Here is a 10,078-nt window from a genome sequence, read left to right on the forward strand (position 1 = left end):
CACGTCAATGGGTCTGTTGCTGGGGCTTAAAAAATGTCTTAATTTCTAATCTCGGATATTTCAAATTACATGTGCAGCACCATACGAATCTTCTTAATAAAGAAATGCAGACAAAAGATCGCGAGGAGAGAATTAGGCAATTGATTTCGTAACGGCAGATATAACTTAATTAACTGAAAGTGAAAAAATCAGTCAATATACAGTATTCTGAATTTTTGTCAGGTTCAAACTCGTCAGTTTTCAATAAATACTTTTAACACCCGTTAATAAGCTTTATTAACGGATGTTTTACTGGAATTTTAACGCGCAATGTAAATATACCCGCGTGTAAATTTAAAATGAAAAAAAAAATGAAATTTTTTAAATTTAAAATATTGCTAATTTTGGGAAATAAATGATGCTCATAATAATAATCGGTAATGTCGTTAATTATAAAAACTGAATTTATGTTATTTTATGGAAAACAGTGCTGGTAAACATATCATTGCCTGCAGCCAGGAAAACGAATAAATAAAAATACTTGCTCTAACTTGGCTTAAAATGGTTTGCGTTTGGTATCGGTAGGGAGGGGATCCTCTCCCTTACACGGCCCCTTAGGAAACGCCAACGAACCGCAAAAAAGCAGGTCAAGGTGGTAATGGTAGTTGAGAGAAAGATAGCGGTCTTTTCTTTCTTCATTTTTATTTATTTATTTTTATTTTTTGTTAATAGTCCTCATTTCTAAGTGTTACTGCAACTGACCTTATCTCATATACAAAATCAGTATTCAAATGTAATTATTTTCCTATCGACTGGTTACTTTTCCTGCAATTTTTCGTAAACAGAGTGTTATAAATTAACATACATTAAATATAAAAGAGTTTTTGAATAAATATTATTCGTAAAAATTATAATTCGCTGATATATAATACTATGGTTCAACGAATTACAACTCAAAAAAAAAAAACTATATGAAATATCTTTACAAAAAATATCCCATGCTAGCATTCTTCTTGTATATAGCATATCTAAATCAAATCATATATTTAAAACAAAAAAGTATGGGATCACTGCTTAATGACATTGAAATTTTTAATGCAGCTACTATTTTGCGATGCATAAAGTGGTTAGCGTGTCCGCTCTCCAAAGATGCTGCGGGTACGAATCCCGCCGTGGGCATGGATGTATGTGATTGTCCTACAAACTTTGTGTGGAAAGGGAATCTGCGACCTACCACTTATTCTAGCAGAAGACATCATTGCCAAAACCATATGAGGTACGGCAGTGACCATACGGCATCTACGGACGTCAAATGTGAAAATTTATTTATATATTATTATAAATTGCTACAGTTTATGTAGCCAACAGCTGTCGTCCGGTACACGTACGAAGTTCAGTCTCTATTGAGTAATGATATGCAAAGCACGTTTCATGCACGATTTCTTGTTCCGCTTCCTGTTTTTTTTTTTTTTTTTTTTTTTTGAAAGTTGAAAGTAGATTACCTTCAAAATTAGAAGCAGATTTATTTGGTCACAATTCGCAAAACTGCATCAGTAGTTTAAAATATGTTTTTCAGTTGAGATTAAAAATTAATAACACGTTTTAATTATAGATAATAAAAATTAAAAGCTTTAAAAGATTCTAAAATTAATTTTTTTTTGAAAAGATAAGAATTTTTTTCTTTTCTAAGAGACTTCTTATTTTAAAATTCTCTTATCAAAAATTAGAAGTTAAATTATATAAGCAAAAAAAAAAAAAATAAATGTCACATCACTCAACGTATGTATCATGAAAATAATAAATTATTACATTGTCAGATATCCTTAAAAACGAAGAAAAGTGGGAATTTCTCTTTTGGAATATTAATAAAATATTCATGAAATAGTTAGCTAATGATGTAGTAGTGAACATAAGTTCGTAGAACAAGTGGAAGAGTGATGGAACCTTTCGATTGAAAAATTTTGAATTCAATTCTCGTTATGACGAGAGGAATTTTTATATGTGCTTTATAAAAAAAAAAGGAAAAAAAATAACTGAGAGTTAGCCGATCTCATAACGAAGACAGCAGTTTTTTGTTTTTTTTTTGCCCTCGGGTCGGTTTTTTTTTTTTTTCCGCCCATACATACAAGCAAATCGGGCTCTTCAAACTTTTCTGAAAATTCTATAAATAGCTTTGTCGTGTATAGTGGAGACGGGCGGTTAGGGGTAGTGCACCCTCCTCTGGTGAAGCCTTGGAAGCGTTAATAATAGTGTAGTCAACGGGGGGGGGGGGGGGGAAGTAATTTTCCATGTTTTGGAACTTCAACTTGTTAAGATAAAATTATGGAAACTAAATGCTTTCATAATTTTCAGACTTATTTTAAAAATTATTTTAAAATAAGTCTGAAAATTTTATAAATATCTTCGTGTAAATCTTAATTTGCTTAAGCAGCATTACGGGCGTAACGTACCCTAAATGACTTTTTTCGTACTATACAATAGTCTTAAAATATCTTACTGGCTCAATTTCTGTACGTCCTACTAGCTTTAATAATATTTTTTATTAATTACTTTTTTACTTCATCTATTTGTATTCCGTTTCGCTTTTTTTTTTTTTTTTTTTGCTACAGCAGTCTTTTTATTCCTATGATAGCGGTGATGTTTGAAGAAAAGTAATTCCCTTTTCTAAATTATAATCAGTATAATTTTCTTCCCGACGTTGCATCATCTAGATTCTAGAATGATGTATCGTCGGAAGGAAAATTTTAGAGATATTTCTAAAAATTTTCCTCAAGAACAAGTATAACAGTTGGTGCGAGTGGTACGTGGTCTTCCTCGATAAGTCCCTGACTCCCTGGAGGTCTCTCTTAATAATAATAATAATAATAATAATAATAATATATTCGGAATTTTTCAGGTCAAATGCATTATACAAAGCATGCTATTAAAAAGGCAAAAATGTAAAAAAAAAAAAAAATCTAAAAAAAATGTGGGCGGTAATTGATGGAATTAATAATTACTTTTGTGATATCAAATGATGAATACTTGATGCAAGAAACATGGAAATAAATTCACCTGACAATGTTCACCTGACGGAAACTTTCAGTAATTACATTTATGAAGAAATAATCCCAAAATGTTACGGTTTGTTAATTACTTTATTCAAAGCATAAAATACCAATTTCTATCCAATTGAATAAACGACAGATTTCCCTTTATTATTACTTAAAACTATTTCATAGAAATTGATATCACATTCCATGAATAAAAATAAGTTTCGGGCACTTTCATATGAACTGAAATCTCTCTCTCTCTCTCTCTCTCTCTCTCTCATTCTCTCTCTTTCTCTTCTTTTTTATATTATTTTATTTATTTTTTCTTTGTTTTAGTGCTTCTGTGAAATATAGAAGGTGTGTCTTCGACAGTGTTCGAGAAATCTGTGGTCCTTCAAGAGAAAATGTAGCAAATTCATTGTTGCATGATGTCAAAACTGAACTTACCACAACTTGTCGGGATTTCACGGATGAAACTTGTGGTTGTGCAAAGTTGAATGTACAAAACTGTCTGATCATATTATTAATTTTTATTCTGTCCAAACACTTTCTTGTAGAAATGTAAGAGTTTTTTTTTATATATATATAAAAGAAAAGAATGGTAATTTATATATGTGATTAATTATGTATATGTATATGTTGTAATTAAGAGTTTTATTCTTAAATGTTGAAAGAAAATATCCCAAACTTTTGTAATGCTTACGTTTTTTTACTTTTAAAAAGTATTCATGTATGAAACAAAATATAAACATAGTCACAAAACGGAAGCTTTGAAAGACTTACGAAATAATTGCCAAAGTTTAAATATATCGTTTGATTAAATACTGTTTTATTTTTATTTTATTTTATTTTTTTAAAGAAAATCAAGTTTCTCTTTTCTGAAATATATTTCCATACTTCACTTATTGCTATCCAGCAACAGCAAATTTAAGAAGAGTCAAGTTGCCCTAGTTGTTTACATTTTACTCATCTCATCTACTCTTGTCTGATAAGCGTTTGCTACTTCTTGTTTAATATCTGCATGCTTCATATTTCTTTTTTAACATTTGGCCCTTTCAGATAATCCCAACAATCGTCTCGAGCTGTAAAACACGAGCTGACCAGACATTTACCAATTCATAAGCTTTTCTGTTTCAATTTATTGTTTCATAAACTTTAGTTAGTATACTAACAAATCCCAAAGCATCTAATGACAATTATTTTTATAACATTGTAAGAAATTAATTTTTTATAAGAAACTAATACAATTTAGCATAATGCTAATACAATAGTTAATTTCAAGTGAGTGTTATTCTTTCTAATTTATTATTTAAAAAAATCATCTACTGGTCGTCGCATCAGTTGTCTCTTGTCTTTCTTTAACCTTCTTATTTTCCTTTGAAAGATGACGCTAATAGTAGGTTGAAAAAACAAAAAAAAAAAAAATGGGGGGGGGAGTTCACAGGTGTGTGTGCTGTTTTGTTGTTGCCTGCTAATACGCACTAGCCACCCAGCATTCGCCTTGTCGGCTTATTTTTCCGAGATTGCTGGAGGCTGTCCTGTTTTGATATCATCTTCAAGGCCATCCCGAATTTCTTTGAACTGTTTACACCATTTAGAAACAATTGTGCAAGTGGGAGTTAAACTTGGTATGCTTTCTTTGTTTCTTTCTTTTTTAATCATAAAGACATTAAGTTGGTATTTTTTTTCTAAAATCTAACATTATATTAATAATTTTAAACATTAATACTCAAAAGGTGGCATTCTTAGGAAAGATGGACCATCAAATGTGCTTGTATTCTACATGTCCTCGAGGTTTAAAAATATAAGCGAAGAATATAATCGAATATTGACATGTAATAATCTCGAGATAAGTGTAGTTTTTTTTTAAATCCTATCATCTATCGTGTTATTCGCTTTCCCATAGAAATAATGAGATTGGTGATACTTTTTAATACCTTATTTCTTGAATGTGCTGTAATAGGTTTGCTGTCATGCCAATATGATTGAAACGCCGTATAGGATAGGTGTTAATTCTTGGGCATTGGTGTCTTAGCTATTCAGATTTCTTTAGATTTCCTTCTGATGAAAGACTAGGGAAGGCATGGAGTCAGAGATTCTTAGTGACGTGGAGAATAATTCAAACATAATTCTAAATAATAATAATAATAATGAAAAAAAGAATTCATTCTCTAGACACTCTTATTAAATTAATATTAATTTTATAATTTAATAAAATTAACGTTCTTAAATTTAAATGAAAACGCATCCCTTAATATTTTAAATGTGCAAGATCATTTTTAGAACAAGTTTTGAATGTTATTTATAAAATAAGAATTCGTTTTATCGCTAAATATTCCCTTAAGGCAAAAAATATTAGATTTCTGGATGGTATTGTTTGTAGTTAACTTTACATGTTGCTACACTTAAAGTTATGAGAAAAACGTGTTATATCATTCAAAGTGGATTCATTTTGCTATAATAAAAACGTGAGTTTCCTGGAGAAAGCCTTTCTATTTCTGTTTCTCTGAGATCAGATATTTCCACATCAGATGAAATCGTGCGAGCATTCTTAACGAACAGATAATAAAACAGAATGCGTAGTATTTTATAAATGAACACACACACACACACACACACACACACACACACACACACACACACACACACACACACACACACACACACACACACACACACACACAAAATTCTTTAAAAATTATCACTCTTCAATTATTCACAAAAATAAGTTTTCTAAAAAGGAAAGAAAAAAATCTATGTTTGCTGCATGATTTGTTTTTACTATATAAGGCTGGATTATGTGCAATTTAAACTAAACTTTTAAAGTTGCAAGAAAGGTGACGACGATTTCATTATGTAATGTAGTTTTGTGTAAAAATATATTTCGAGTATTATTAACCGGTTATTAGAACATTTGAAAAATTAGTAAAAAAAAATGTAAATTAGCACATTTAAAGAATTTGTTTGTCCAAATAAACAATAGTACTTTGCCTTCACTACAATGCCGATATATAGCATTTTTATGTATATGTGAAAATGTTTTATAAATAAAATCACCTGTGAAACGATTGAATATGTGAAATTTGTTTCCTAATAAATGAATAATTTCTTGCACTGTACGTTACATGTACACGTGTCAAATTTTCAAAGGATTTGATTAATTTAAAAAGATTAACTAACACTTGATACTGTAAATCTCATATCATCTTGTCTGCCCTCTTAATGTATGTTCCTGGCTGGTTTATGTATCTTTCGGGATGAAAAATCGAACTGTCCAGACAGAAATTCTACAGACCATGTGACTTCAGCTGAAAAATATAGAAGATTCTCGCTCATTAGAAAGGTTTGTCTTTCAGCAAAAGGAGGACATCGCTCAGTTTCCACATCGAAGAAATTTTCTTAGTAAAGAAAGAATGTTTCTAAAGTACGATTACTTTAGAAAATTTTTTTTTGCGTAGAAAATCGTTTACGATTTTCTACGCAAAAAAAAAGTTGTGTAGAAAATCGTTTATGATTTTCTATGCAGTGACATTTGACTGGAAACAGATTGGGATCAATCCCCCCCCCCCCTTTCCACCCTCTAGGTAACTTTCCAAAAACAGAGAGAGTACAGACAAAACATCTACAGGTATAATATACAGTACCTGACATTATCAACCAGACCAAAGAAGGGGGGGGGGGATTAACTTGAATCAAAGTTTCATTGTTGAAACAGAAGCCTTATTTTGAGAATAATACATCACAATAACTTGTGTGATATGAAATCAAATCATGAAAAATAATTATCATTTTATGTTACTCTCTCACTTCAAAAAGTACTGATTTATTCCATGAAAAATATTACACGTGTCTATGTATATGTTAAGGATAATCGGGTGATGCTTTTGTAACTGAGGGTCTTATCATTCTAAAAAGGTCGTTAAGTAATAAATATGCATTGAAATATAAAAATAATCTACTAGGTTACAGTTCCTTGATAAGATGGTGATGAGAAATTTATCCAAGTACACGTTCTTTTAAGAAAATAAGAGTAATTGCAGTTTCATAGGAGTAAACATAACAGAAATGCTTCAGATGAAAGTTGTCAATATTGCACATCGCAAATTAATTTCATACATTAGTAGTATGGGAGCCACTTTCAACAAGATCAAGATAAGATAAGGAATCGTGATGTGATTGGTTATTCATTTGATGACGTCATTGTGTGCGTGCCGTCAAGCGATTGGAATGTTAGGAATTTCCCTGGGGGCATATGTGTCAGTGATGTGAGTTCTTGTATTTTGGTTCGCGTATGGAATTATGGGTGATGGCAGAGGTAAGGATTCGTGTTGTGATTGGTGGGGCACTTCACAAGATCAAGATCAAGATAAGATAAGGAATCGTAACGTGGGTGTGTGTTGTTATCAGATGGAGATAAGTGATATCATTTGTTATTTGTAAATAAGTGACGTCATTTGTTAGTTGTAAATTATTGATTTGAATGGAAAAGGGAGATATATTAGTGGATAAGGAATCGTGTCGTGATTGGTGGGACACTTCTGACAAGATCAAGATAAGATAAGGAATCGTGACATGAATGTTTGAATTTAATGATATGTTGATGTACTCAAACATGCAGTTTTTTTTTCTTCTATAGATGGCTGTACTAATTTTCCAATACATTTTGGGATATTTCTTTCCTGTTAAAGGTGGGAATTCTGAGAGAAATTCGTGATGGCGCCAGTGTTTCGAGCTTTTCTGAATAATTTAATTATATACTGGTGTCCCTTAAACACACACGTTTTTTTTTCATAGCTCATCCGTATTTTCTTCTATATTCATATTCTAATTCAAGTTCATATTTTATTCATAATTCATCCGAATATTTTGATTTGTCTAAAATTAAGATCTTAAAGTTCAATAAATAAATAAATTAATAAACAAATGGTGTGTGAATTCACTGCAATTTCCAAAGTGATCTTACTTAAATATACATAACACATCAATGACACTGTTTGTTCTTTTAAGTTTACATATTCATTTCATAGATATTATTTACAATGCAATATGCAGAAATAGGAATTTACAGACATCACCAATGCATAAAAAACTATTCGGTATTAGAATTACGCTTACCAAAACATACGAGCAGTGATTATTGAAATTACAATTATCAATTGTTATGTTTAAGTTAAAAAAAATTAACTTACATTTCTTTCCAGAATGGGAACATCTTGGTACTATCCAGGTTTCCTGAAAATTCCAAATATTTGGTTTTTAACATATATTCAAGTCTGAAAATGCAGTTGCCTTTTCATTATAGGTTACTGGTGCTAACATATATTCACAACACTTGTCTTTTTGTGGCTAATTTATCCACCAATGATCAGTAATTTCCCATCTCTCAATGTGGATTTGTTTTTGTATTTTACTTTTAAAATTCAGTTAACTACATATTATAACCAGAATAACCGAGTAAAATAAATAAATAAATTGTGTGTGAATTATTTTCCCACACTGTTAATTTTCATTAGACTTGTTTGTAGATAACTGAGTGACTCATATCCGGTCAGTCAGTCATCGTTCAGAGATTGGGAACATTAGGTAGACATTTGACAAATAAATTATCATCGCAGTTTCTTCAAAGGTAAATTTTCCCAGGATTATGTATTACTCAAGATTCCTGTTGTGACTAAACGTTTATACTATTTTTGGGTGGCAAAGGTTTGCAATTGACCTGATTTGTTCATGAGAACTAAGTTATTCGAATTACTTCCTTTCATAAACATATCGCAGTTTCTTCAAAGGTAAATTTTCCCAGGATTATGTATTACTCATGCTTTCTATTGTGACTAAATGTTTACACTAATTTTGGGTAGCAAAGGTTAGCAATTTGACCTTGTGTGATTGATGAGAACTAAGTTAACTAAGTTATTCATTGTCACATGTTGTCGTTATTGGTTTACCATTGGTTCTGATTTTTTATAAATAGACTATGGGCTTGCTGCTTCCATTTTTCTAGTGTTTGTAATAATTGTATGCATTCAGAACTTTGTAGTTCCAAAATGAATTTTTCTGGAGAAAAGGTAAGTTAATTTTATGTCATTTTTATAGCAATGTCATTTGAAAATTTAAAGATTAGTTGAATTTTTAGTGACTACATTAGTGAATTTTCTCTATAAAGTTATAATGTGGTTTTTGCAATGGAAAATTAAAAAGCATGTTCATAATTTTCAATCTGTTTTGTGTTAAGTGAAATACCATAAGTCATTATATATATATATATATATATATATATATATATATATATATATATATATATATATATATATATATATATATATATATATATATATATATATATATATATATATATATATATATATATATATATATATATATTGATTGGGAAAAGATATTGATTGTGGTTATTTAGTAATATTGGGTTAGTGAAACCATCGTATAGTGTCGAAATTGCAAAAAACATTATGGTGAGTAACATTTCATGAAAATGCTTCAAACTGTTTCGTGAAATGTCCATAAAACATTTATTTATTTTTTTTATTTATTTATTTGTTTATTTGTTTTTTGGTTGTTAGGACTTTTGGGAAAATTTGTGAGGGCTGATATTTAGTAAAACTGTATTAGTGAAAGCCTCATGTAGTGTCGAAATTGCAAAATCACCTTATGATTTTTTATTTCTAAACGATATTTCTGAAATCTAGAAAGCATTTTTTTTATAGCAATCATCCATTATTCATTTTGTTGATGGTGATGGGAATATTTTTGATCATCACCTCATTTTTGTAGAGGTTGATTTGGCAGACGAAAATGAACAAAGCACAGGACGTGGTGTTAATCCTCATGTAATAATCGCTGGTGTGGCTGGAGGAATTCGCGCCCCCCCTCCCAAAAAAATTATATAATTTACATGTATTCTGGATGTGAAACTAAACTCTCTACTTCTACTATTGAACCCTCACTCTACAGGGACTTTTATACTGTTCCAGTGGCCCGATCACAAAATTCTATCAAGTATCAAACCCATCAATTGGAGTATCAAATACGATTTCGTGACCTTGAACTTT

General features: G+C 30.3%; 1 protein-coding gene across 1 annotated transcript in view; it reads left to right on the forward strand.

The window, feature by feature from the left end:
- The window catches only part of LOC150109921 (uncharacterized), a 64,260-nt gene extending 58,176 nt beyond the window's left edge, over positions 1–6,084 (forward strand). Inside the window, exon 11 of the mRNA XM_090415863.1 lies at positions 3,348–6,084. Within this exon, the coding sequence (XP_090271989.1) occupies positions 3,348–3,576 (229 nt within the window). The 3' untranslated portion in view covers positions 3,577–6,084. The remainder of the gene's footprint in view (positions 1–3,347) is intronic.
- Positions 6,085–10,078: the final 3,994 nt, after the last annotated feature.

This window comes from Typopeltis vanoorti, chromosome 1, assembly GCF_054136105.1.
Source record: "Typopeltis vanoorti isolate ZY-2024b chromosome 1, IOZ_Tvanoo_1.0, whole genome shotgun sequence".
Classification (NCBI taxonomy): Eukaryota; Metazoa; Arthropoda; class Arachnida; order Uropygi; family Thelyphonidae; genus Typopeltis; species Typopeltis vanoorti.